At 49.0% G+C, this 27,266-nt stretch overlaps 3 protein-coding genes and 1 non-coding gene across 9 annotated transcripts in view; 2 read left to right on the top strand and 2 right to left on the bottom strand.

The window, feature by feature from the left end:
- Positions 1–275: 275 nt before the first annotated feature.
- LOC106041493 (schlafen family member 13-like) lies at positions 276–7,747 on the bottom strand. Of its 3 annotated transcripts, XM_066979706.1 has the most exons (8): positions 7,276–7,747; positions 7,095–7,162; positions 6,652–6,844; positions 5,712–5,907; positions 4,015–5,114; positions 3,808–3,936; positions 2,323–3,049; positions 276–2,026 (listed from the first exon to the last, which is right to left on the bottom strand). In XM_066979706.1, exons 5-8 carry the CDS (start codon positions 5,105–5,107, stop codon positions 1,207–1,209), a joined length of 2,769 nt encoding a protein of 922 aa, XP_066835807.1. In that variant the 5' UTR covers positions 5,108–5,114; positions 5,712–5,907; positions 6,652–6,844; positions 7,095–7,162; positions 7,276–7,747; the 3' UTR covers positions 276–1,206. The 3 variants fall into 3 exon arrangements, with proteins under 3 accessions (XP_066835807.1, XP_066835806.1, XP_066835808.1); XM_066979705.1 differs by having other exon boundaries at positions 6,652–7,162; XM_066979707.1 differs by having other exon boundaries at positions 2,323–3,046; positions 6,652–7,162.
- Positions 7,748–9,261: 1,514 nt separating this feature from the next.
- On the top strand, positions 9,262–9,359 carry LOC125183272 (Z30 small nucleolar RNA). The gene has a single exon (XR_007165015.1). It is a non-coding gene; the product is annotated as a Z30 small nucleolar RNA (small nucleolar RNA).
- A 1,418-nt stretch (positions 9,360–10,777) lies between these two features.
- Positions 10,778–27,266, top strand: part of AP2B1 (adaptor related protein complex 2 subunit beta 1) — an 80,901-nt gene continuing 64,412 nt past the window's right edge. For 3 of the 4 annotated variants that reach the window (XM_066979702.1, XM_066979701.1, XM_066979703.1), the window contains exons 1-5: positions 16,334–16,386; positions 20,537–20,594; positions 22,675–22,780; positions 23,520–23,655; positions 25,378–25,623. In XM_066979702.1, the coding sequence (XP_066835803.1) occupies positions 20,558–20,594; positions 22,675–22,780; positions 23,520–23,655; positions 25,378–25,623 (525 nt within the window). In that variant the 5' untranslated portion in view covers positions 16,334–16,386; positions 20,537–20,557. Of the gene's footprint in view, positions 10,842–16,333; positions 16,387–20,536; positions 20,595–22,674; positions 22,781–23,519; positions 23,656–25,377; positions 25,624–27,266 lie in introns of those variants that run through there. The other variant, XM_048067998.2, reaches the window with a different exon arrangement.
- On the bottom strand, positions 12,936–16,274 carry PEX12 (peroxisomal biogenesis factor 12). The gene is made up of 3 exons (XM_048068002.2): positions 16,074–16,274; positions 14,955–15,499; positions 12,936–14,315 (listed from the first exon to the last, which is right to left on the bottom strand). Exons 1-3 carry the CDS (start codon positions 16,206–16,208, stop codon positions 13,916–13,918), a joined length of 1,080 nt encoding a protein of 359 aa, XP_047923959.1. The 5' UTR covers positions 16,209–16,274; the 3' UTR covers positions 12,936–13,915.

The raw sequence follows: 27,266 nt of genomic DNA, 5'->3' as shown, positions 1-27,266 counted from the left end.
TCTGCTTTAATTAAGCAAATGGAGGATCTGGGGCAATTCCCAATCTCAAGTTTGCTTCACATCCAGCAATGTGGGCACAAGCTGAATTTACACCACTTGCAAAATAATCTAATGCTGCTCAAAAGAACGTGTGAAGGCACTGTGAAAATAGGCTATATGAAGAGGCAGCACTAATGGGATAAGCTGGTGTTCATACCAGGGCACACAGTGGGCTCAACAGGGAATTTTGAAAATATCTCACTTAGGAAAGAAGAATGAGAAGGAAACCCACCAGGTGGTGATCACATTACATTTTTACTTTATAGAAGTTTACAATCAAGCACAGATTCTTTACGCATGCTATGCACACTGATCGCAGACCCTTGCTTTAATCAGCAGAGGGGGAACAGAGATCTGAGTATACAGTAACTACAATCAGCAATGATCTGAAAGCGAAGTACATTCAGCTAGTTCTGATCATAATAATTGTCAGTGATTCTTGTCTGATAGCCATGGCATGATTAAGTGATTGAGGTGCGGGGATCATGAAAGAAACCACACAGGTAGTCTTTCCTAGTTGCTGACTAAAGAAAAAAGTGGAAGGTGCCTCTACCTTCCAGAAGTTAAAGAAGCAAGAACGTTTAAGCTAATAGGTTTGACAGTTTAGAAGCAAATTTACTTGAAGGATGGATTCCAGCTGTGTACAATGTCTTGTTATTGCACACACCCAATAAAGTTGTTGGTGCTTTATGTTATCCGGGTCATCAGACTGTTTTCCCAAACCAGATGAACCATAGGTCATTCTGTGGTGGAAAACAATATGAAGGTTCATGGGTTGCTTTCAACTAGCCTTCAGTTTTAGATGCTCAGTTTTAGGAATTCGGGATCTGTCTTTTGCAAATACTTTGCATCTAACTCCGTACAGAGTTTTACGTAACCAGCATGTCTGAAACCAAGACAAAAATGCTATTGGTACATAAATGCAGTTAGGCAAAACTTTTCTTATCCCAGTAAAACTACTTTGGCATAACTGGGTGGTTCTAACCCATACTGACTTGCTGAAGTTGAGTGGGAAGCTGCTCTTGTAAAAGCTATTTATTTGTATGCTAGTCAAACCATGGACAGAAGGCCTCAATTTTACTTTTCTGGCTATCTGAATGAAAGGTCTTTTTTAAAATGGCTTCTAACACTGGACGCCTGTGCTGTTTGGTACTGTTCTGAGCAGTACTACAGGTACAGGAGTGATTCGTTTTCATATCCCCAGTACTCACGTAACATGTGTAGATTTAAATTAGCTCTGGATGCTACACATACTAATACATTGTTAAAAATTACATCCTGAGATGGAAGGGGATTAGGAAGAATACCAAACACAATAGTTCTTTCTAAACCAGAGAAGCGACGGAAGCTGTCGAGAATCATGTGCCTCTCTAGTCCTCTGCCCAGTTTTCCTAGTAATATATTTAACTTCCTCATTTTTGATGTCAGTATTTCATGGTATGCTTTTACTTCTTCATCTCTGTAGCACAGAATAGCGATATCTTTCTCAGAGTAACCGCTTTTGAGGTACATGCGGCAATGCTCTGCCACATACTTTGCTATTTCATTTTTGTCTGTTTTCTTTACTATTTCAAAAGAGCCAGGCACAGCGGAAGCACATGTGGCTGTACACAACAACTTCTGTAAATGTTCTTTTGGAATACTTACAGTAGGGTACTTTACAATCTTTTCCATTATGTTTTTTAGATAGCAAAAGATGCTGTTAGCGTTACGAACCACTTTGGTTAGTGACTCAACAGGATCGTGCCATCTTGGTTCTGGAAGACCAGTTGAGAAGCAGTGACTTGTCTGCAAGTAGTCCAAGAAAATCCAGAGAAAGCCAGGCTCGGGGAGATGTGGTGACGAAGTCAGGTCCAAGGCCTTTTGATACCAGTCACCTTCCCCATCTTGGAAATTCTGTGCTTCGTCAATTATTATGTGCTTCACATCATTAAAGCTTTTGCTCAAAAAGGCTACTCTTGTCATAGCTTGGCAAATATTTTTCTGTCTACAGAAGAAATACAAGCAGATTAAAAAAAATCTTTGTGTGTTGTAAACTACTAGTTACTTGACCAGAACAAAGTGAATGCCAATGATATTTAAATCATATTTATTACTAGATGCTCAGGACGTCAAGAAAAAAAAAATCAAGCCTTACTCAAAATGCATCCCAAATACACACTTCAAACACTACAGTGGTGGTGGACACCCACCATACCAAATATGCTGATCAGTACCCAGCTATTTAAAAAATGAAGGTCAAATAATAACATGTTGAAATGAATAATTGGAGGAAAGACTTACCTCACAAAATCTCTCAGAGGCTGGTTCTCACATATGTAAAGAACCTCCTCTTGTTTGCACTGAAACATATTTCTTATTTTCTCTATGATGTTCAGCGCCAGGATAGTTTTTCCTGTTCCTGGTAGACCATAAACAAACAGTTTCTTAGTTTTGTGGAGGTTTTCTGACAACAGCTGGTATTGTTTCATGGTCAGGAGGTTCAAAAACTCAGAACCAACACGATCACTTAAAAAGGATTTGAAAGTCAACAAAGCTATGGTGAGAGAACGCAAGAGGTCTTTGAAGTTTATTCTGTTGATTAGGCTGTAGTTTTGGGGATACATTTCTTGAATGTTCAGATCCCATTCTTCTCCATGGTTAAATCTGGGAGGCAAAATCAGTAGCTTTGGTATTATACACAGTTTGTGAATATAGCCTCCAGTGTTGACTAATTTCTCCTTCAGCTTCCTGGCTGTGCATTTTGAGTATTCAAATAAATCCTTAGAGATACGATGCTTACAGACTGTGTAGAGGATAGGTGGCCAATCCTTGGCTAGTACAAGAACGTCACAAATTACGTCTCGGTTTTCTGGCAAGCCAACATCAACAGCCCAGCTTCTGGAAGATATCACAATTCCCTCAGATACCTGCCTCAATTGTTCTTCCATTAAAATCTTCAACTCTGGATGCTCTTGAACAAGGTCTTCAGTGAGTTTTTCTGGAGTATATTTTATGCTGTAGGATTCTACTATCAATACAGAGCAAAAGAAATAGTCGGTGTTAGTATAAAGTATGCAAATCCAGCCCTCCAAAATGATGCTGTGGGAATTAATAGTGGTGAAAGGTTACAAATTCAGACCCTTGCTGCCCGAAAGCCCTTTTCTGCTTCTTCAAAATTTTCCTCACCCCTAGTTTCTTTTGCAAAGACTGCATCCTCAGGGAACTCAATCCTTTTTCCTAGCCAGAAATCAGTCCCTTTGCTACAAACACTAGCACACGGCCAGCTTATGCCAGCCTTTCTCAGTATATTGGCCTAGCAGACAGAGAAACGAAGATTAACAAAGAAATCAGTAAAAAAGCCTCTGGACACCTGTCTGATCTTGCAATGCCACAGAAACACTGGACTGTAACTGGGAGCAGACGCTCCGCTCTGTTCCCAGCCCCAGTCACCTTTCCTATTCTAGGCTGATTCCACATAAACTTCTCCTCCCATCTTTCCCATTTTCACTGGATTGTGAAAAGACATTGGCATGGCTGTGTACAGTCCCCAGAGAAGTTCAGCTAGCTGAGCTCTGTCATGTATACACGGCAACATCCTGCAGAATATCAGTACTTGGGGAAGGGCTCACCAGACATTTGAATGCTACGCTGCTGTCAGATCTGCAAAATATTTCCAGATTTTTCACCTGTTTAAAGAATGTTTTCAAACTCATCTTTGACCTCGACCACGGCCTTGAGATTCATCATGTAGACCTATCAGACAGTGAAAGCAACGTGTATACCTACCTGGAAACAGTTGCTTACAAAGATCATCAACATTGTCAAGGCCCTGGTGCGAATAAACTGGCTTGGCAAGGGGTGGCCCCTCTGACAGACTGAGTGCTAATGTAAAGGTCTCAGACAACTCTGAAAGATCTGGAAAAGAGAAATAAAAATTAAGAAAATAAAGGGGAATATGGAGAACAGAAGGGGATTATCCTGGGTCTTTTGGACCTGGATCAGCAGAGATCATCCACGCGGCCCATTCATTTGCTCTCAGCTTCCTGATAGCGGGACCTTCCACTCGCCACGACTCTGGATCTTTTGTAAACACGGCACAAGTAAACGGCTCGATCTTCACAGCGCAGACATAGCCACAGTGCTCTCCAGCCTCATCGTATACTTTGAAGATTTTGTGTTCGTATTTTATGCTGTGTTCATATCTTCTTTTACAGAAATGGAAGACCTTTAATTTGTACTGAATGGATTTGATTCGGTCGCTTAATTTTTCAAGGCCCTCATCATCACATCTGAATCCCTGTACTCTCCTGGCATCATCTACACCGATCCATAAATACCCGCCACGTGTATTTGCAAATCCAGAGATATACTGAGGCAATATTTCTTTAACGCGATCAAAAAAGTTGTCAGTAGAATAGTGCTTAAATTCCACATCTGCTGACTCTGTGAAATTCAGTGTCTCTCTGTATCGCAGTTGGTCCCTATTAAACAACTCAGCAACAGTGTCATTTACAATACCCATGTCTTCTTCAACATCCCTTGTCTTCCTTTTCTTGGCAGGTGTTCCTGGGCTAAGCTCTCTCCTGGCTTCATCTTGCTTTTCTTCAAGGAACATAACAGCTTCAGTAAGGGTCATGTGGGAAAGAGAAGCACCACATTTTGCATACAACCCAGTGCTCAGGGTACAGATACGTGGCTTTCTTTTTAGGGATGCTTTTCCCCTGCTCCATGTTTTAACAAAAATCAAAAGGTAATTATCTTGCTGTTTGAAGTCCAGGTATTTTGTCAAGTCTGCAGACAAAAGAAGTGATCGAAAAGTTTCATGCAAATCTAGTCCGATCTCATCTCTCTGTAAGCTGTAGTCTTCATTTTCAATCTCTGCTTTTATCACACCTCCTCCAGAGTTTAGCAAGGCACACACTGCCGAGGCAAGGGTGTATTTTTGATCTTGTTTTGAATTTTTTGGCATCTTTTTTCTTGCTTTTTCACCAAAACATATTTTTCCTACGTTCAAAACTACTTCAGGATACTTTGTTGCTGAATCAACCCAGACCTGCTGCAGCTGTTGATGGTCCTCAAGAGCCATTCTGGACCTGAAACAATTGTGCAAAAATTGCTTACCATTTATGTTGAAACATCAATCTTCCAAAGAGTTCCAAAAAAACATTAGCTAAACAGAGGCTATCCTTTGAACAATAAACACACAATCACAGAGATAAGAGATGAAGAATAAATTGTAGTAATTTGTTCCAGCCCCAAACGTACCTGAAGCTTTGCTTTTGGGAAGTCCTTGTGTTTTCCCCATGCCACCTCCTGATAGAGCCAGAGTAGCAGCATCCCTCAGTAACCCAACACAACTGAACAGCGAGGACCTTTGCATGAGCTAATTTTTGATCCCAGTTAAAGGAATTTTCCTAGACATTTTCAAGAGTTTCCTTCCAGCTTCCTGCAGCAGGACAACCTGGCTGACCGGTGGGATCTCAGATTATCACCAGTTTAACAGAGAAAAGGACTCACCACACCTCATTTTCTTAGTTCTGGGCTAAATCAATGAATCTCAAATATCAATTTTAAATCCATAAATAAGTTCTGCATGGCAGAAGCAGAGGACAAAGCATACAGGATATCTCATCTCTTTTCTCCTCCTCAATCTGCCCACTCCATTAAAATCTCAGAGAAATTAAACTTACTTTTTTGCTGGTTGCAGTTCTTCTCTGCTGGTTTTGGTTTCTTTTCCTTTGTGTTACCTGTGATCAGACACGCACAGCGTCCACAGACTTCACTGGAACTTTCTAGTTCTGTCCAAAGTTCGTAAGAGGGTTTTGGCGGGAGTCTCGTCCTCCAGAGCCAGTTCCCGCCCTCTGCCACTTTTCCAATGGCCACAGCCTACCACAGCAAAGGAAAAAATAATAATAATTAAAAAAAAAATAGCTTAGAAGAAATCCCCCAACCTACAGCATTTACATATGGCATTGTTTGCTCGGCCTGAAAGGCTGACCTTTCGTTAAACCTCAGAGCTGCAAAATCAGATAGCTATAGTTCTGGAAGCTGGGAAGCAGGATAGCAAGCTAGAAAGCCCCATGCAGAAAATATGATCTGCTTATCTACAGTCACAGTATTTTCAGTAGGAGATTCAATTATTTTACCTCTTTGTACTGACGGAGCATGGTAAAGCCAATAATTTTATACTGAAATCATGCCCATATACAATTTTCAGCAGAAGCTGAAAATTGGTATAGGTTAATTTGTTTTCAGAACTTGTCTCTGTGAAAGAGCCAGGCAGGGGGCCACTTTGGAGCATCCTCAGTGATACCTCCCTCCTCGGGTTGAAATGTCAGCAAAGACACTGAGATTGGGGCAATAGTGAGAAGACTGAAAGCAAGGAAGGTAATAGCCTTGATTACAAAGCCTTGAGAAGGCTCATGCAGCAGTGGATGCGTGTGCCCTGATTTGCTCAACAAAGCTGTGGATTTTTTGAGACAGGAAGAGAGGAGATGAAGTAATGTGAAAAAAAGAGCAAGTTAGTGCAAGGCTGTGCAGAAACTTACTTCCAGGATAGAAAGGAAAATAGAAACATTCTGACTGTGAGCAGACATACAGCTTCATTTACAGGTTAAAAATGCTTTTTACCTTTTGCTTCCACACAGGGTAAAAGAGACACTGGATCCGGGATGTACAGCGATTCCTTTCTGTTCCACAAAAGCTGACGCTGCTGTGCCGTGAAGCGAAAATGAAAGTCGCTGTGCTAAAATTGCTGCTAGCTTTTGGGAACGGGAGCCTGCCTGCAGCAGAAGAGTTTCTGAGAGCCATAAAATGGCCACTTCTAGAAGGAAAATTTGGGAGCAATATATCAGCTGCCCTTCATTGCTCTGCCACTTGTCTTCTCTTCTCCCTTCTCTATTTTTCCCCCTCCCCACTGCCTCGGGGAAATGCCCAGAGGAGGGGGAGGCAGTTGCTAACAGAACGGGCTGCATTCCGGTGCCCCAGGCTTCTGTTCATTCATTGCAAAGTACGAATTTTCCTGGTTAATTTTTTTAATGGAACCCGCTGCCAGTTACTGGTGACTTCCTTACCTTCCTTGCAGGTGTATTTTTCTATGTGGGCACAGTGTCAGAATGAAACCGACAGATGCGTGGGCAGGCTAAAAAAATAAAATAAAAATAATAATAAATAAATAAATAAATAACAAATATGCATTTTTAACTTCTGAATTTCTCTTTGTGCCTCCTTTCTACACCACAGAACTGTACTTACCCCTCTGGCCAGATCCTCCTCTTGATCCAGCATGGAAAAGCCCAGAGCAAGGCTAGAACCCTCCTCTCCGTGTGAAACACTAACGTGCAGGCTGCTTGGCAGGAATTTCTGGCAAATTGCTGCTCACCAGAGGGACAGACCGACTGACTGACCCCCAGACTGACTGAGAGCCTTGCAACAAATGCTATCGCCCACCTGGCCTTAACCATACAAGCAACTCCTCTAGTAATCCATGATAGGACTATTCTTTTCAAATCACCTTTTGTTCAGTTGGTGGAATGTTTTTATTTCTTGTACCATTCGTGGTTGTTTCTCCCCTTTCTTCTCCCTAAATGTTTTTCCCAGTGATCCCCAAGCCTATCGTCTCCTCTTCTGGTGGAGCAGTTGCGGCCCTTAGAAGAGAGCCTTCAGGGCTGGAAAGGATTAGGGGCAGTGACTTTATCACCATGTGGCTGAGGAGGCAGGAGGGAGAGGTTGGAAATTAGGAAAATTTGTGAAATTTCTTCTCAGAAAGAGCAGTCAGGCGTTGGAACGGGTTGCCCAGGGAGGTGGTGGCATCACTGTCCCTGGTGGTGTTTAAGCAAAGGTTGGATGTGGTGCTTAGGGACATGGTTTAGTGGGTGACATTGGTAGTAGGGTAATGGTTGGACCAGATGATCTTGAATGGCCAGTCTAAACGATTATACGAAGGCGAACGGCTCCCAGCAGAGCCCGCTGCCAGCCACAGCCACAGCCGCCTCCCTCCTCCGCCATCACCTCAGCCCCCTCAAGGCGGGAAACGCTCCCTCCACCCCGAGCTCCCCCCGCTCATTTTCTATTGGCGGCCTCCCGCGTCCGTCGGTAGAATCCCGTGTTTCCATTGGCTGTTGGTCGCAGCGGGGGCGGGACGAGGCGGGGAGCTCCGCCTGGGCGCGGTCGTGCCTGGGTGAGCGGGGCCCTGAGGGGAGCGGGGCCCTGAGGGGAGCGGGGCGGGAGCTGAGGGGAGCGGGGCCCTGAGGGGAGCGGGGCGCTGCGGGCGGGCGGAGGGGCCGGGAGCGGGGCTGGTGCGGGGTCCGGAGGCGATGGCGAGGCCGGGAGGGGCGGTGGAAGCGTGGGACAAGGTCGGAGGGAAGGGGACGGCGCCCGGCTGGCAGCGGGGAGCGCAGGGCGGAGGCGTGGGGGAGCTCCGTTCGGAGAGGGCTCGGGGAGCCGCAGCGCCGGAGGCATCGCGGGGCTTTTCCTCGCCGTTTTGCTCGCTCCTGGCTCCCCTCGGCCTCCCTGGGGTCTCAGCTGCTGGCCTGTGCGCCCGGGCTCCTGCTCGGTTCCACACAGCTCCCCTCCTCCTCCCTTCCCTGGCTGCTGAGGGTGCTGCAGCCCCGTGCTGTCCCTGACTGGAAGGGTTGGTGAGGAGAAAAATGCTCTGCGGCCATGGATGAGTATAAAACACAAACCGGGGCTGTTATCTGCATGCTGGCAGATAAGAGTTTCGGTTAATGCTCACCCTATTGACTTGTGGGGTGGATGTAAAAAGAAATGTACAGGTGTGTCAGGGGGAGAAAGGGCTTCTGCTGGGCCAGCTAACTCTTTGGGAAGGAGAAATGGTGTTAACAACGTGGCTTCGTCACACACGCAGCTGAACACACAGGCTGTGTGTGGAGAGGGGCGTAGAGCTGTGCTGGTGGCACTAAGCACCATCTCCCCGGTGCTGCCGTGCCGTGGAGTTGGATGCGGAAGGCAGAAGTACCAAGCAGGGGCTCGGTTTGTCGGTCGTGTAACAGCCGCTCCTGTCTCACCTCCCAGGGACACCGGTAATTTATCAGAAACTGTGCCCTGCAGAAAGCCATGTGTTCCTGAAAATAATAAATCCAGAAGTTGTGCGTGTGTTGCTGTTTCTTTGTTCTCTCCAGGAAAAAAATACATAAATCCCCACACCTGGAACTGGAACTTCCCCGTTCTAGTTCCTGGCCTGGGAGCGAGCTCCCTACTGAATGGAAATAGATTTGCCCGAAGCAATGATGAGCGAAGTATTCTCTGAACTGGTATTGCCAAGGCTTTGCGTCTTTGCTCTGACCAGGGCATGATCACGTAATCTTCTCTCTGAGCTTGTTTAGGCTAAGCTCATCTGGAGCAAACAATTTTGCTGCTGCCTGAAATGTTTTGAAGCACCCTAAAAAAATAGTGGAAAAATATGACGATGTTTTAGCAATTGTGTTTAGCAGTAGAAAAACAAAGTGTTGATTTGAAAAGCGAGCACAGCAAATACTTGTTTGGATTTCTGTATCCTACTGTAACACCAGATTTAGCGCAGAGCTTGCAGGGAGAGGGGTTTCTTGCTGTTTCTGCCATGTGTGCCACGGCTTACGAACCTCCAGATACTCTGCTTCTGTGTTTTCTCCATTTGCAAATGCATTACAGACTGTAAAATAGAGCTTGACAGGTTATCCTGTGAAGAACTCATTAGCAGTTGGTTCAGCTCTGTTATCTAGTGGCTGCCAGCGAGCAGCAGTATTTTTAGAAGTGAGTTGTGATGTTGGGCCTGGCTCTGCTCTCTCATGCCGCCTGTTGGATGTGGGACGGGGAGGATCTGGCAGGGGGGTCACGTAGCTCCTTTTCTGGTAGGGTTGAGGATATTAAAATACAAATGTTGGGGAAAAAAGGCATAATGAGGCATTCCCCAGGACTCTTCACTGGAGATGGTTTTTGTTGCATGTGATGCACATGCATTTTCTGAGAGAAGGATCCAGGGAACACGTCTTCCTTTACACCCTCAGAAGAAGGGGCTAGGCAGGGATCCCAGAGCTGAGGAGCTCAGCATAATTTGTGGCTGTTTCATAATGATTTGTCTAGTGTATGCAAGACGTTTCTTTTCCTTAAGCTGTGTTACAGACACGAATCTTTAGTTCTACATTAGAAACAGAATAACGTGACTAAGCTTTCACGGTTTTTAAAACTAAGTGCTGTGAAGCAGAGCAGATTCTCCAGCTGTAAGAAGCGGTGTATGCCTCTAATCAGAAAGCCCAGGAACAGTTTTGCTGCAGAAAACATGCAGACAGTGTAATGAGTTAAACTGAATTTTGATCTTGCCTTGATGGACCATTCAAATATCTTTAGTCTATGCTTTACTTTCAAATGACTCCTTTGATTATAGAGTGGCTTGGTTTGGAAAGGACTTTAAGGATCATCTAACTGCAGCCCCCCTGCCATAGGCAGGGATGCCACCCTCTAGACCAGGCTGGCCAAGGCCTCCTTGATGTCACGAGACCCTCTAACAGGTACCTGAAAAGGTCACCAGGAACAGCAACACCCAGATTGCATGGGCAGATGCAGAGGGGTTTTTAGATTCTGTTGTTTTTTGAAATATGGCAACTTTACACCGACATCTGACTCAATAGTTAGAAGTTATTGAGGGCTGGGCTAATCCAAACCCGTGGGACCGCGCAGGGATGAAGTGCAGGAAGAAAGACAGGGCTAATCAAGCAAGCACAGATATGGAGCTACTCTAATGCAGTTTTTTATTCTCTTCCAGGTTTTGGTGACAACTTTACATTCATTTCTCTCTGCCTGTGGAGAAGGAAGCGTCTGTGGGGGTATGTACCCAGGAGTAGAGTTACAGTGAGAAGCCAAGTGCTTTCTGTTGAGGAAGTGGGGAAGCCAACTCAGTTGCTAATGCACCCGTTTTGAAGTGTCTAGGTGAGATGTGAATGTGGTAGATGTTCTTGAAAAGATTTGCCAAGTCAAGGTCTGACCATGATGTATTGGGCAACTCCAGGGCTATTGTTAATGTTGATTTAATTGTATTAAGGAACAGCATCATGGATCGAGGATGCTTTGTTCATGACCACGGAACTCACAATTAATACGTAAACCCAAAGGTTGGTTTAATAAAGCTGGTGGTCCTTTACAAATCTTTTTCTCGTCGATCTTTAGACCATCATTGCATTGATAACGCAGTTAAAAAGCAGATACAAGGGAATGATTCTGTAACCTGAATCAGTTTCAGAGCTTTGTTGTACAGCAGCAAACCTGATAAACTGATACTTAGTTGACTACTGAAGACAGGCCAGTTAGAAGAAGCAGTCAAATTCAAGCTGGTATTCTGCAGCCATCTGCAGGAGCACTAAAAATCTGCCAGGTAACTGCTGAGCCTGGCACCATCGTGGGCTTAATGCCTGCTAGTCAGATAGGCATTAAAGAGCAATTTAACATTCAAAAGAGTAATTACAGCAGTTCAGAACTGTGAGGCTCAGACGTGGGTGGTTCTGTGCAGGTCTTGGAGCTGCTGTGGAGTTGGCCAGATCTCAGTTTGGCAGGGACGGCGTTGTGCAGCATGGTATGGGGGAGGTGGAGTGGAAGGCTGCCAAGAGCTGACAGGAGGACATCCAGGGGTGATCTAGAGAGGGGAACAGGTATTAGCCCTGGGAGAAGGAGGGACAGAGGCCCTGGAGAAGTGTCTGCGCTGTTCAGTTAGCGAATCCTCCTTTACAGGGCAGGATGGCGCAGAACTTTGCCAAGAGTTCTGCTGCGCTGGTGGGTGAGTCTGCACCAGTCGGTATTTTGTCCCAAGCCTCTGCTCAGCTTCTCACTGAGCAACAGACAGGTAAATTGGAAAGGATAGGAAGGATCAAAGGAAAGTAAACCTGTCCTGAAACTGAATTTTCAGTCAAATCCGGCAGCCATTATTTAAACGAGCACCAGCGTCAGTGGGACAGCCAGGCCACATCTGATCAGGCAGGGTAAGACTGTGCAGCAGCAATGCAGCCTCTTGGTACGGGCTGTACACAGGAGATCTCTGCACATGAAGCAAAACTGAGGTAGCGGGTGATGTGAATTAATGCCCAGCTGTATTAAAAGTGATATGAAATTGCAGGAAATCTTGCACCTTGATGTGGTTTCTTTTTCCAAAAAGATGTGTATGCTGTTAATGGTCTTCTAAGAGAAGAGGGGTGTCTGTGGATCCTGTAACTGCTGGAGAAAGGTGACAGTTTTTATTATCGACCCACAGTGGCAAAGGTGGAAGGGTCTGGAAGTTGTAAAGAGGTGAAATGACAAGCGTAGGGGACCCATCTCATTTGTTACAGTGTTTTCCAGAGCATCTCTGGGTGGATGAAAATTACTATTTTTTTTAAGGCTGTTCAATAACCCTGCTGTCTTGCTTACAGGTGAGGGAGGATATTATAGATTTTTATCTTCTGAAGTGCAGCTAAAATGGGGAAAAATTAGATCACTGGTTCAGTGGATGAAATGTTAGAGCTTATCTCTTAATCTGGGAAGACCATGTACTCTGTGCAGCAAACTTTGCTTCGTGTTCTGTAAGCGAGGAGACCGATGTCTGGAGTAGCTAACTGCTGCTCCCTAAAGCCAAGTCTGGAAAAAAGCAGCCTTCCATCTTGAAAAATCATGTGTCAAGCCAGAACCAGCCGTAACATCACGTTTGCTTTTTTGTTCTGTTCAATGAAAGGCGCTTCAGTGCGATATGAATGTGCTACATGGTTGAGACTGGAATAATCGCAACATAATCCTTAATTCAAACACAGACGTTAAAGGTTCCCAGCCTGCAAAATACTAATCTTGTATCCATGGTCATCATCTGCAAAGGTGGAAGCAGCTTCAGCCTCCATTATGCAAACAGAACCACTAGCAAGCTTTTCCCAGTCATCAGAAAATAAATAAATACTCTTGGATTCTCAGACAGGAAAGAATCTTGCTTTATAAAAGCAGGCACCAACAGATTCAAAGACACGTTTAACAGTTCATCAGTTGGCACAGTGCTGCTTTAATCTGGTTTGTCGTTTTTCTCCCTTTGGAGAACACGTACCCTCCCTCTTGCACCCCTGCTTGTACGTATCAACCCCTGTTCCTTTAAAGAGTCAAAAGTCTTAATTTAGCACTGTTGGTAGGAATTAAGGGTGGGATGTTCTCATTAATTCAAAGGTGAGTAGCCTGAAAACGCAGGGTGACTCCTAAGAATAGCGCGATCAGCGGAGAGGTCTGAGCCTGTCTCTTGGACGAGCGGTAGTGCCAGGGCCTGCCCCAGGCATCGCGAGTGCCGGGGGGCAGCTGAGGGAGGACGAGCTCTCCGAGACAGTTCTCCCTACCTAATTTGCTAGTTCACGCCCTCAGGCAGGACTTTTACCAGCGATGGTCTCTGATCTTCCCACCTGCGTTCTTACTATCTCAATGAGCGCTTCCTCTCCTTCAGTTGGTGCACGAAGGCGTTTCCGTGCCAGCTGACAGGCAGTGGCTGTCCAACCCCTCCAAAACTCTGCTGCAAGAACCTTACCAAAGGTTAGGAGGGCAGCAAAGCTCTGTGCAGCCACGTTCAGGGGAGCTTTAGAGCTGTAGTGGTTCCCCTGCACCGCCTGGGGGGAGGAGGAAGAAGAGGGTGGACAGGGTAAAGGTGTTTTTAGTTTGCTTTTATAGTTCCTCACTGCTCTTGTCTGTTAGTAGCAGGCAATAAATATTAATCTCCCTACGCTGAGTCAGTTTTGCCCACGACAGTAACTGACGAGTGGTCCCAGTCCCAACGAGTGATCCCCTTTTCATATTTTCTCCCCCTCTTTGAGGAGGCGGCGTGGGAGAGCGGTGCAGTGGGGTTCACCCACCACCCCTGCTTCCCAGCCACTGTCCTCAGCGATGTCTCGGCAAGCACGGCGCAGGGCGTTCAGCTCTCGGGAGAGTACAGTTTGACGAGGTGCTGCAGCTCGGTGGCGTAGCCGGTGACGGGGCAGCGCTGGTGAGCCTTCACGTAGCTGTACACGCAGCGGTAGCAGAACACGAAGCCCGACGTGGACAGGGCGGTGGCGTTGACTCGGATTTTGCGGCACAGCGGGCACACCGTCTTCAGCTTGGGTAAAAGGACCGAGCCCTCCCCGTGGTCGAGATGCACGGGGGGCGGCGGAGTGGGCAGCGCCGTCAGAGATTTGATCGTTTCCTGGTTTTCCGAGGAGTACCACCAGTCCAGGAACTGGAGGAAGAACACAGACACGGCCAGCCCGCTGGACAGGGAGAAGGCAATGCCACCCAGCGCTCTCCTCGCCGCTGACTGCACTCGTGTTTTAATGCTGTAGCAGGGACAGAAGATATGGAGAAATCATTAGTAAGGCACATCACTCCGTCTGCAAACCCTGGCAAAAAGGCTCGGGGAGTAGCAGGGCACTGCTTTCTACGGCTTCTTAACGCTAAGCTGTGACACCAGCGTATCCCTTGTTTGTAATGAAAACATCTAGGATGGTTCAGATCCTCTGTATGAGAAGAAAGCTTCAAGTCTTGTTCCAACTAAACCAGGAGAGTTTGGATTGAGGGGACCCGGACCACAGATCATTTCACCCCTGGATCATCATTTTACAGAACACTGAGTGTGGTAATGACTTTGCTGCTGCTCAGAAAAATCTAGTACCAAGGTTCAGTCCTGTTGGCAACGTGTTGCAGCGAGCTTCCTTTAGGAGCACACAGGTAAGGACTGAATGGATGAGGTGCCAAAAAAAGAAGGCAATTTTATTACAACAAAATCCTGTAGTCTCTGCTACCTGTGTCCTCCTTTACACTAACCATGTTCCCTTTTGGAGCATCTTTTGCAAGAAGTAAACTTCACCTTGAAGAGTTTCGGCAGAACAAGACCGTTTCGCTTGCAGAACCACCTCTAACTCGACACCCCCACAGCACCCTCCAGAGCGCAGCCGCCACGCCACGTCCCGCCGTACCTGTGTGCCTGCCCTGAGGCGGGTACCGGCACCTTCCTCTCCAGGCTCTGGATGTCCTCCGCAGTCAGCCTCACCAGGCGGACGCCAGCTAGCCGCAGCAGGGGCGAGTGGTGCTGAGCCTTCCCGAGGATGTAGCACAGCTGCTGGATCAGGAACCAGCCCTCCCAGGTCATGTGTACAAAGGGGTAGGCGGCTAGGAAGGCTTTGTAAAAACGCTTCCAGGAGGACGACGGGGGGTGGATGGAGTACTCGTCCTCCTCCCGGAGGCTGGCCACCAGCCTCTCCAGCTTCCCCTTCAGGTAAGGGACAAGGACCAGCAGCAGGAGGGACTGCCAGTGCTGCTTCTTGGGCAGCCCCGCGGCCGCCAGGGCTGGCTGTCCGCGGCCTCCCAGCGGGACCCTCTTCAAGCTGTAGAAGTTTTCGGAGAAGGAGGCGCTGCAGGTGGCCAGGTAGTGCTGCTGGAGCAGCAGCTCCAGGACGGCGTACGCCTCGTCGAACCAGCGCCACAGGCAGCCGAACCGCCCGGGGTTGGACTCGGCCAGCACCTGCAGCGAGACACGGGGCAGGGACGGAGCCGGAGGCATCGCGCTGAGTTACGGGCGCTATAAAATCATCGCTTTGGGTCGGGGCTGGGTGCCTCCAATCTGTGAGGCTGCCCCGCGAGTGGGGCAAAAAAGGTGAATTTTGGTGAAGGAAGGCTCGGCAGGGAGGCACACAGGGCAGCACACAGCCTCAATATCTGTGCAAGGCAAGCACCCACGCTGCCCTCAGCACCCTTCGGCGCCCACCACCTCTCCCTTCGCCTTTGGGTCGGGGCTGGGTGCCTCGGGGCTGTGAGGCTGCCCCGCGAGTGGGGCAAAAAAGGTGAATTTTGGTGAAGGAAGGCTCGGCAGGGAGGCACCTGCCTCAATATCTGTGCAAGGCAAGCACCCACGCTGCCCTCAGCACCCTTCGGCGCCCACCACCTCTCCCTCCACCCCTGCTGCTCCCACCTGCAGCCCCCCCCCCCCCCCCCCCTCGGTGGGCGGCAGCACCCATGGGTGCCGGGGGCACCCGGCGCAGCCCAGGGGAGGGTTCCCCCCCTCCCCCCGGCTCGGGGCCGGCTCGCAGCGGCCTCACCTTGGCCAGGTGGCGCAGGGCAGGCCGCAGCGCGGCCGTCAGGCTCTCCTGGGCCACCGCCTCGAAGACGCTCGGCCGCTGCCCCCCGCCGCCATCCGCCGGGGGCGCCGTGAGGTGGGCGCCCAGCTCCGCCATGGCGCCCGCCCCGCCGCCACCGGGAGGCGCTCTGGCCCCGCGCCGCGCCCCTCTCTATGGTGCTTTGGGGGGGGGGGGGGGGGGGCGCTTCTCGCGAGGCGCCTCGGCACCTTCCGCATCCGCCCCGAGGCCCCGCCCCGCCCCCGCCCCCCCCCCCCGCAGAGGAGTGCGCGGAGCTGTGAGTGGGGGGGTACTGGGGGCACTGGGGGGTACTGGGAGGTACTGGGAGGGGGTGGGGGACCGGGAGGGGTACAGGGAGGGGCTGGGGGCACTGGGTAGGGGGACTGGGGGATACTGGGTGGGGGTGCTGGGAGGGGCTGAGGGGACTGGGGGGGGTACTGGGGGATACTGGGAAGGGGTACTGGGAGGAACTGGGAGGGGGTATAGGGAGGGGCTGGAGGCACTGGGTAGGGGTAGTGGGGGATACTGGGAGGGGCTGAGGGGACTGGGAGGCTTACTGGGAAGGGGTATTGGGGGGTACTGGGGGAATGGAGAGGGTACTGGGAGGAACTGGGAGAGGGTATAGGGAGGGGCTGGGGGCACTGGATAGGGGTAGTGGGGGGGACTGGGAGGTACTGGTAGGGGTACTGGGGGATACTGGGAAGGGGTACTGGGGGGAATGGAGGGCGCACTGGGAGGAGGCATAGGGAGGGGCTGGTGGCACTGGATAGGGGTAGTGGGGGATACTGGGAGGGGCTGAGGGGACTGGGAGGTACTGGGAGGCTTACTGGGAAGGGGTATTGGGGGGTACTGGGGGAATGGAGAGGGTACTGGGAGGAACTGGGAGGGGGTATAGGGAGGGGCTGGGGGCACTGGATAGGGTTACTGGGGGATACTGGGAGGGGTTGAGGGGACTGGGGGGATACTGGGAGATGATACTGGGAGGGGTTGGGGATGCTGTTTGGGGTACTGGGGGGGCTTACTGTGAGGGAGTACTGGGGGATACTGGGAGGGGTTGGGGGCGCTGGGGATGCTCTGGGTGTGGTACTGGGGGATATTGGGAGGGGGCACAGGGAGGGGTTGGGGATGCTGGTGGGGGTATTAGGGGGAACTGGAGGGATACTGGGAGGGGTTGGGAGCATGCGGTGGGGGAATTGGGGCGTGCTTGGGAGATACTGGAAGGGGAGGGGGGTACTGGAAGGCACTGGTGGGGTACTGGGAGGGGATACAGGGATAGGGTGGAGGCAAAATACTAGGAGGGGTTACTGGGAGTGGATGGTGGCACTGATGAGGGACTGGGAGGGGATACTGGAATAGGGTGGGGTGATCACTGGTGGGGCACGGGGAGGGGGTCCTGGGATAGGGGCATCTGGGGGGGCACTGGGAGGACTGGGCAGGCGAGTGCAGGCATACTGGGAGGGCACTGGGAGCGGGCACTGGGCAGGAATGGGGGATGCTCCTGCAGCTGGGAGGGTACTGGGAGAGGTGTGGGGGGTGCGAGGGGCCGGGCAGGGGCCGGGCTCCTGCTGCCTGCGCAGGGTGTCCTGGGGGCACGGAGGGGCTGGGGGGGCACAGCGGGCACGGGGGGCGAGGGGCAGGGAGGGGACGGGGGGCACTGGGAGCACCCCGGGGCCGGGGCTTCGCTCCCAGCACGTGCTGGGCGGGCGGAGGGCTTCTCGGGCACTGCCCCCCCCCGCCGCTTCCTCGCTGCCTTCGCGTAGCCGCGGGCTGGCTTCGCTCCGCGCTGAGACGTGGAGGCAGCGCTCGCGGCGTGGGGCTGTGCCACAGCTCCTGGAGCGGCTCCTGGGTTCGCTGGGTGCTGACCGGGAGCCTCCCGCTGCCCTCTGCAGCGCCCCGTACCCCTTTGTGCTTCAGCGGCTGCGGTCGGACGCAGGTCTGATAAGGAGAGGGCAGTCGGGTCCGGATCTTCCCTAAAAACCCAAGGCTGTTTGCGCCGCTGCTGGGAACTCTTCGGGCTTTACAGATTTAGGCTCGTGCACGAGAAGCTGGCATTTCCCTGAGTTATTTAAAACCTTGCTATTTGCAAATCCGGGCTGTTTGGTTTCTGGCCTTCGTGTGGGGCTTGCCGCAAACGGCGCTGAGTCTGCGTGGTGCCGGAGAGCGCCTCGGTTCCGCTAGCAAGCTGCCTCTGCACAGCGTGTGGGGCAAAAATCCGTGTGCTCGGGAGGAAGGGAGCTTTCCTTTTTCCTGCGATGCACTTGGTAGTGGGCTTCTTGGACTGAATCCCTTCTACATCCGCCTGAAGGGGGGTGAGGCAGGCGCTGTGCGGCTGTATGACCCTTCCTGCTGCCTGCAGGTGGGATCTGAACTCAGGAGAAGCAGCGGGACGGCCTGCTCTGGGTTTAAAGGTCAGCGCCGAGACCAGCAAGGCTTCTTCCTGGGCGTAGCTGAACGCGATTGGCATGAGGCGTACAGTGTTGTGCTTTTTTCTTTCCCCTGGATTCCTCTGTCATCTGCTCCTTTGGTCACTGTAAATGCGTTTGGGCCGGCTCAGCCGGGCGATGTGACCCAGGCTGGCGGCTCCCCGCGCGGCGCCACCGGGAGCGGCGAGGCCGTGCTCCGCGCCTCTGGGGTGGCTGCGCTCCGTGCGTGGCCCCCTGCCAGCCTCCCTCGTGGAGGGAAACCTCGAGGTCATCCGAGCTGGGCTCCGCCTGAAGGCCTGTGTCAGCAACAGCGCTGCGGCTGGGCCCGGGCTGTGTGTTTAGCTGTAAAAAGAGGCCCGCGGCAGCAGCTCCTTCGGAGATCCTGGGCATTTTTGCTACAAAGATCACCAAGCTGCTGCGGCCCGCACGGCTTGCCCAGCCCAGCCCCTGGTTTGGAAGGAGGGCGACCCTCCCCGGCAGGAGAAACACCTCCAGGGCTGCCCCCGGGTGGTTTGCTCGGCCAGCGTGGCAGAAAGGGGGAAAAAACCAAGCAGAACCCAGTCCTGGTGCCTGGTGAGGAGCCAGGCAGAGGGCAGGAGCTCCAGGGGCCGGGCTCAGCGACAGGCTGCTTCTCTGCCTGCTCGGCGCTTCGAGGAGACCACAGGCGCGCTGGAGGCTGTGGCATTCCCCTCAGCTCCTGGGGATTTAACTTCTGGTCGGAAAAAGGATGGCCGTGGTGGCAGGGCTGGTTAAGGGATGAGGAAGGAAAGAGTTAGGGAACGGCGAGCTGGTTGCGCGGCTGGGCCTCGGGGTTCAAAGCCGAGCTCGTCCTTTTGGTGCTGGGCCAGCAAAGTGTGAGTGGTAAGGAGGCAAAACAGGCAGCGCGTGGGGACAACAACTGCTTGTTGCTTTGCTGGTGGCATTTAAGGTTGTAGAGCTACATACAAGAGGAGGGGAATTGGGCAAAAAGGAGGAAAAGGAGGGAAAAATAGGAAAAAGCCTGTTTGGATGTGTTGAGGGTCGCGGGTCCTTAGCACTCAGGCAGATTGTTTCGTGGAAAACAGCACGCTGCCCACTCCCTGCTTGTTTTTCAGGCAGCGCTTGAAAATTGTTTGAGTCATGTTTGTTAGCGAGCTGGCAACTGCAAGAATAAATGATGGCTCGCCACATATGTTTGGGCCATCTCTGGGGTGTGATGTGTTCAGCGTTTATTTTCGTGGAGCTGCTGGGACCCCTCTCAGAGCCCTGTTAAGCACTTGCTGGCCCAGCAGCGTTGCGTGGTCCACAAACGTGCAGGGCAGCCCTGAAATAACAAGCTCGCGTGTCTGCCAGAGGAGGGATGGAAGGTCTTGGCAGAGGGATTTCAGTTTCAAGCTCGAGAGAGCTGAAAAGCGAAGGCTTTGCTTTGCAACAAAAACTGCTGTCTGTTTTCCAGGATTTAGGAAGACCAAAAGTAGGAAAAGAAATGACAGAGCCTCGGGGAGGGTGTTGCAAAAGGGCTAATGGTTCTTTCCATCGAGGTGCAGCCTGGAGCAGTATCGTTAGGGGGAGTTGACAGTTTCCTTTGTCTGAAATGTGGACTTCTCGCTTCTAGCCGAGCGGAGATACTAAATGGGCAGTGCTTTTTTTGGAAAACAAAATTGTGTACCTAGGGGAAAGACAAGCGCAGCACGTGTCAAGATCTGCTGAGTACAAGCAGTTAAAAACTTCCTTTTCCGTCCTCAGACTGAGAATTTAAAAGGCTCTCGTAGACTTTTCCAGGCTGTTGCGTTGTGTTTTCACTAACGTTGTCCATGTGAGCCCTCCACGTCCCTGGGTTTGCTGAATAACACCAGCAGCAGGTGCAGGATGAAGGCTGTGGAACTTGTGTGCGTGCACGTGGGGCGTTTGTTTCTTCCCTTACATCATTTGCTCACCGATCCGTTGTTCCTCCAAGTTTCTGGGTTGCAAACTGGCTGTTGCCATCTCTGCTGTTTGACTCTTCTTTTATACTTTTATTTTCAGGTGTCTTAAGGAGCCGGAACCATGACGGACTCCAAGTACTTCACGACCAATAAAAAAGGTGAGCGTTAAGCAGGTGCAGTGGATGGGAGTTGGTGGGTGGCTATTTTTACACGACTTTTTAACTGCATGCAGAGTGCTTTTCTGTTAGCTCTGTCCCTGATTCTCATCTTAATCATCCAGGGAGAAACTTAAAGTAGGTCACATGGTGGTAAGAGAGAAAACTGATGTAATACACAGTTTCGTGATGCACTAAGTGACCCAAATTGTTGCTTTTTCAAGGATCAGAGAACAAAACGTCGGGATGTGCATGCAGGTATGGTCAGAAACAGAGTTTGGTTGTAGGCTGGGAAGCTCAGGACTGAGGATGGTTGTTCAGATGGGCATCACGGGATTAAGTTGATGGAGAGAGATTAATATTTAAGGTGAAAGCATGCATCTCTGCATCAAGCTTGACACATAGATAATGGGGTTTTCTGCTGCTTCTTCCTTCAAAGTTGCAGTGAAATACATTTGTTTTCCACGTGCTCCATTTAACATTCACTGGACTTCACTGTAAGTGTGGTGGTCACCTCTCTCCTGGACGAACAGCAGCATTTGAAAACTGGAAGGGATCCCTGGGGCTGTTTCACCCATTCACCTCCCCAGGGCAGGACTTGTTTTGCTGGAACAGTCCCAGCCAGATTCTTTTTTTTTTTTCTTTTTTTTTTTCCTAATGTGTTCTCAAACAAAACGTTGTTTATCCTAGCTCTCGCTGGCTGCAATTTAAGCCTGGTGTTGCTCATCCCTTCTCTGGGAGATGTGGAAATGGTTCACATTAACCTCTCCTTCTCAGAACGGCTAAGTGTTTCTAGCGAACGCTCGCTAGAGAAAAACCACAGCGTTGATCTATTTATGAGCTCGTACGGAAGCGTAATGAAACGTAAAATAAGCAAATGCAGTTCGCTTCGTTCTGAGGAACGCCGCTGGCTGTAAGTTCAGTGCTGAAGCATCAGCCGTGTTTTTCTGAGATGCCTGCAAGAGGCCAGGGCGCAGCAGGTGAGCTCCGGTGAGCAAGCTGCTGCTCAGCTCCGGGGCGTGATCTCGGTGCGAGTGATGCTGACGTCTCTCACTCAGGCAGGAGATGCTACAAGTGGTCACTGCCCTCTGCTCCTCAGAGCAGTCACTTCTGTTCTTTGTGTTAGTCCTTTCGCGCCGGGCTCTTTGGTAATTAGCGCTGCTGCTCTGACAGAGTGGCATTGGTGCGTAGGAATTGAAGGCTAGGGGCTAGGATCTATTTTGTTGGAGACGTTTTGATATTTGTAGTGAACGTGTCCTTCTCAGCCTGTAGTTTCTAGTGGCAGTGCTGCTCGCTGTCCTTCCTGGGAAGCTGTCTGTCACCGGGGAGCGTTACCCGTCTCGCACCGCTTGCTGTGTCTGGAACAGGCCTGATAAGCTGCTGTTTGCAGGTCTGACTGTGTTTTGCAAACTTGCTGTGCTGCTTTTGTGATCCGTCCTGAGCTGCCTTCCCATGCAGCGGTATCTGGAAGAACTGCCACCATGGCAAAGGCTGCTCTGGTGACCTCAGCGTCAGGGCGAGCTGTTGCTACTTGCTGCTTTTCTTAGTAAGAGCTCTGTCTTTCTAGCCTGGGAGGAATTTATTCCACTGGACTAAATTTGTGCTTTCCCGTTTCTGTGTATCATGGCAGTTGTACTGCTTTTTGTTCTGCTGTTTTCTCACTGCCCCTGCAGGAAGCAAGTGCTGATGGGCAAAAGTTAAAAAGTCTGGGCTAAATTCCTAGCTAAGTTCATTTTTTCTCGCAGGTACGATTCTGGTGTCTCCAAATACCTTCTCATTCTGGTTATATAATGAGAAACAGGCGCTACAGGGATGTGATTTAATGTTCTGAAAGTGGGAGAGCTGCAACGTGCAGCGTGGTTCTTGTTAACAGCTTTTTCATTAGCAAGGTGTAGCCCATGTCATTTTGAGTGTTGCAGCCTTGTTTCTTGTTGCATCACATTCTCCGTAAAGTCTGACAGCTTCCACGTGCATTGGGTTAATGGGAACAACAGGCCAGAAGAATAGAAAGTCACTTTCAGGCTCTCTCTAAAGCCAGACCTTTTTCTTCTCCCAAGAAACTCAATCTGTTTTTTTCTTCCAGGAGAGATTTTTGAACTGAAGGCTGAACTCAATAATGAAAAGAAAGAGAAGAGGAAAGAAGCTGTAAAGAAGGTTATTGCAGCCATGACTGTGGGGAAGGATGTCAGGTAAAAGCAAACTTCACCTGTAGCAGCTCTGGTTCTGCTGGGCCTCAGTCAGGTGTACCAGGCACACATCTCTGTCAGAGGCTTCATGGCAGTGTGGTCTGTTGCCGCGGAAATTAAGATAAGGTTGCAAATTTAGAGTTATGACTTCATCTTAGGATGGAGGAACAGATAAACTGGAGGGAAAAAAAAGTAATCTTTTTGTCCACGACTCTTGACCTTCATGTTTAGATCTCTACATCATTCCTGAGAGCTGCAGATGTCTTTGTGTAACTTTCTGCTTTCTTCTGCAGTGCTGTTTAGAGGCTGACACTTGGTATTTGAGTGAAACTCAGCTTATCGGTGTTTAATCTCCTAACCTCTTAAGGGTTTACCAGCTTCTTTGTAAATGTCTTGCATTACCAAACCATTTTACCAAAGCATCCATTTTTCTTGTTGGTCAATTTCCAGGGCTGGCGTGGTAAAATGTTCTTGTTTGGTGAACTCCCCAGTTAAAATGCTTTCAAAAAAATTCCATCAGTTTTCACCTGTTCCAGGCACTGATCTGTGTAAAACCCATAAAAAAAAAAAAAATGATTAAACTTATAAAACTGTTTTGGGAGGGAAGTGACCTGTCATTAGACTGCACAATAATTAGAGTTGAACTTGTTTTCTTGGCTTCATTGGTATTGTTGCTATCCCTTTGCATACCGTGTAATCTCGCTGCTTTTTCTCTATTCTTGCTTATCTCTTGTCTATCCAGCTCGCTCTTTCCCGACGTTGTGAACTGCATGCAGACTGACAACTTGGAGTTAAAGAAGCTGGTGTACCTGTACCTGATGAACTACGCCAAAAGTCAGCCAGATATGGCCATTATGGCTGTCAACAGCTTTGTGAAGGTAACTTGTTCCCACAGCTCATCAGAAAACGGCTCAGCACAGCGATTGTCACCATTTCTCCTTTGCCCATTAGCCTTTCTGAGCTGTTGTTGGCCTTTGCTTTTGGACTGGAGTCTCTGCTTTGGGAGGTGCATGTAGGGTAGTAGGAAATAAGGAGCTGGCAGATCTGGGACCTTTCACTTGCTGTCTCTACGTATTGCAGAGGAGATGATTTAAGTGCTCCAGAAAGTGGCTGTGAGGGAGCAAGCTCCAGGAAAAGCTGCTTCTATCGGTTTGCTGATCATTGTTGAAGACCACCTGCTGTCACTGGATAACAGAATGGATATTTTTCATCTTCCAGCCTTTGTAGTAGCTCTGTCATACAGATAGCTACTTTTTTGTATGTCTCAGCTGTGTGCTGTATGGAAAACCGTTATCTGTGGTGAAAATGAAAGACAGTTCAATGGAAAATAACAGCCTGATTGTAGTGTTGCCTTTAGTTCTGTTGTCAAGTTGCCTCTCCTTATCTAGGAATGTTATTTCAGTCTCATGTTATGTAAGTTAAAACCTGGCGCTTAGAAAAAGTTTGAAGCTCCTCCTAAAGCATTACAAAATCCCAGAAACTGAGGAATCTGATGGTGGTTTGAGTTTCTAGTGTGGTGTGTGAGGCTGAAAGAGGTGAGAGGAGCTAGGCTGAGAGCAGGCCTGTTCTGGCCAGAGATGATGTCCCTACCTCCCTCTGCAGGCTCTTGGAAGGAATATTGTTGTCTGGCATATCCTGAAAGCGTAATTCTGTTAGAACAGGCTAACAAACATATCTGATGTCTGTTTTGGCAAGCTGAGGGACAAGTGTTAGTAAAGAGCAAGTCTTGTGCTAGTCTGCCCTAGTTCAGTGATTCATGTCAAGTTCCCAGCTCAGGGTGGCAAGAGATGTCACTTCTCTTGTGTGCTTTGAAATTGATGCCTTTGGATGTGTTTCAGCTATAGGACATTAAAACAGTGAAAGGCAAGTGTGCCTTACTCTTCTGTAGGTCATTTTGCATCCATCCTATTTTAAGGTGAATATGGAGTAGTGTTGCTCAGAGATGTGGATAAATTGGGTGGGGTAGGCTAAGAGGTTAGCTGTAAAACCTACTGAATTTTTAAAGTTGTGTGGAAAACTACGTAGGTTTGAAATATAATTATCTCATCAGGAAAGTACCTCTAGACTAGCCTTTACCTAGTGCTTCTTTTATTACAAATTTAAGGGATGCTTATGTCTAGACCTGATGGCCTGTGAAAAATAGGCCTTGTTGACTATAGTGTTACGTTTAATTGTTGACTTTTCCCATTATATTATCTTGCTCCTTTCGAACAGTAAGGCTGGAAGCCAACATTGTATTTTGTCTGAAAGAAGCCTGTAGATGGTGAGAGATCCCTTTCCAGCACAGCTGGGCTTTAGATTTAGCTGCTAGATCATGTTGAAGGAGACTTTGCTTGGGGAGAAACAAGGGACACAGAGATCACAATTTTACTTTTTTTGCAAGCTATCATAGCCTGAAAACATTCTGAGATGGTACAGAACATTTCTGTGAATCAGTAAGTTCCACCTTTTGTCCCCAAACTGAATTCACTGCCTTTTTTAGCCCTTAATCAGAGAGAATGGCTTTTGTTTGAAATAAGAACAGTGTGATTCTGACCGTAGGTGAGACATTAGTGGCTAGTGGCACAGATTTGACGACTGCATGTTCTGCCCCCTTGCAGGACTGTGAAGACCCAAACCCTCTCATCCGTGCTCTGGCTGTCCGTACGATGGGATGCATCAGGGTGGACAAGATCACAGAGTATTTGTGTGAGCCTCTTCGCAAGTGTCTGAAGGATGAAGACCCTTATGTTCGAAAGACTGCAGCTGTCTGTGTGGCGAAGCTGCATGACATCAATGCCCAGATGGTGGAGGACCAGGGCTTTCTGGATTCTCTGCGTGACCTGATTGCAGACTCCAATCCCATGGTAATGTACCTGTACTTCCCATGCACTGCCTGAGTTTGTAACAGGCAGATAATCAGGAGTGTGAAGCCTTTTTAATTGCAGCTGATGCACCATGAGGAATGCATTAGGAAAATAGGAAATGGCTTCTGTTCTTAGGTCTGTTTGGGCTTTTGCTTGTTTTACCTGTCTTGAGTACTGTGGCAAGTTTAAGCTCCTGGTCAAATGACTCAGAAAAGCAGTGTGAGAAATATTCTTTTGGAGGCTGCTACTTTGGCTACAGCTCCTAGCTGTTGCTTTCTGCAGGTTTTGGCTCTTGGATTGAGAGAGTGGATGAATTCACTCACTAATCCAGATAAATCCACTGGCCTGTAAGGAGCGAACGGAATTGCCGCTTGTGTTTTCAATAAAGTTAAATGAATCCTCAGAGAAGAGGTGGAGGTCAAGACCAAGAATTTCACAGGGGTAACTTACCAGCTAAATCTTGTTTTCACGGATGTCTATTTGCATACCAGGCATTTTACACTTATTTTGCAATTAAAAGATGGTGGACAATGGACTGAAGTGCCCCAATGCATAATCCTTTCATTCAGTGTTTTTTTTCCTGTGATTTGCCAGAATTCAGTGAGCATACTGCTAACATTGTAACTCTACCCAGCGGGAAAACTTCCACAGTTTGGTCTAACTCGGAGTTTAAGGAAGTGACTACTTTTTTTTAAGCTCTTTTAGAGTACAGCTCTGATGGTCTCTGCTTAGAGACATCGTTTCACATCATTAGGTCTAACAACTCATTCTATGCTGCATGAATCAAACCACGTAAAGCAACGTGCTGTCCTGCTATAGCTATCTTTGGGCAGCTCTGGCTAAATCCAGTGTGGGTGGTGAGGTACCACCCCCTGCAGTAGAGAGTGAAGGCTGCTGGCTGCATTTCTTATGGCTTCATAGAAATAAAACTAAAGGTGTCTGGCTTTCACAGGCACAAGTCCGTGAGCAGTGGTGCATACCAGAAGATAGAGGTGCTTATTACTGCTGGTATCAGTCTCTTTTACAAGCTCTTCTCTTTTTCATGCCTCCCCGAATTTATTATGCCAGGCTTCTGCATGAATACTGATGACTACTTGAAGATGCTCTCTCAGTCTTGGTAATTTTGAGCCATAAGGAGAACACCTGCTTTTTATAAATTTGATATTGAGAATGCCTTACAGCCTCCGAAGGTACTTGATTGGGCTGCTTTAACTCCACTTAAATACTGGCCCCGACCTTTACTAGTTCACAGGCAGTGATGGAGAGCTGTGGACAGGCATATAACCTACTCGTTTCCTAGCCTTGGTTCCAGCTTTCTCATTTTCTTCTCCTGATTCCAGCCATGTGGATGTGAGTTGAGGAGCTCAGACTGAAGTGATGCAGTCCTTAAGGAGAAATTAATAAGGTTTTGCTTGCCCTTTCTGCTCGTTGATCTCTGTGGAACTGTTTTGGTAAATGAACCAGTGGCTGTTAGGAGAGAACTGATATCTGTTTCGAAAGCACATTAACTTAACACTGACTGAAATGAATGGAGAGAAAGGGAGAAATATCAAAGGGCAGTATATGCTTCATTTGATAAATAAACCAGCAAAAGTAGCATAGGGATTCCTAATCAAACATCAGTACAACTAACGAGCTCCCTG

This window comes from Anser cygnoides, chromosome 18, assembly GCF_040182565.1.
Source record: "Anser cygnoides isolate HZ-2024a breed goose chromosome 18, Taihu_goose_T2T_genome, whole genome shotgun sequence".
Classification (NCBI taxonomy): domain Eukaryota; kingdom Metazoa; phylum Chordata; class Aves; order Anseriformes; family Anatidae; genus Anser; species Anser cygnoides.
The sequence above is the reverse complement of the archived record's forward strand: the minus strand, read 5'-3'. Positions and strand labels throughout refer to the sequence as shown.

Bases quoted from the DNA above. Each gene is read 5' to 3' on its own strand.
- LOC106041493 (XM_066979705.1), bottom strand. From the start codon at position 5,107: ATGGCTCTTGAGGACCATCAACAGCTGCAGCAGGTCTGGGTTGATTCA. The intron at 3,937-4,014 runs GTCCAAAAGACC...TCTCTTTTCCAG, and splicing joins GATGATCTCTGCTGATCCAG to ATCTTTCAGAGTTGTCTGAG. The intron at 2,027-2,322 runs GTAAGTCTTTCC...TTTCTTCTGTAG, and splicing joins CCTCTGAGAGATTTTGTGAG to ACAGAAAAATATTTGCCAAG.
- PEX12 (XM_048068002.2), bottom strand. From the start codon at position 16,208: ATGGCGGAGCTGGGCGCCCACCTCACGGCGCCCCCGGCGGATGGCGGC. The intron at 15,500-16,073 runs GTGAGGCCGCTG...GTCTCGCTGCAG, and splicing joins CCCTGCGCCACCTGGCCAAG to GTGCTGGCCGAGTCCAACCC. The intron at 14,316-14,954 runs GTACGGCGGGAC...TCCCTGCTACAG, and splicing joins GCCTCAGGGCAGGCACACAG to CATTAAAACACGAGTGCAGT.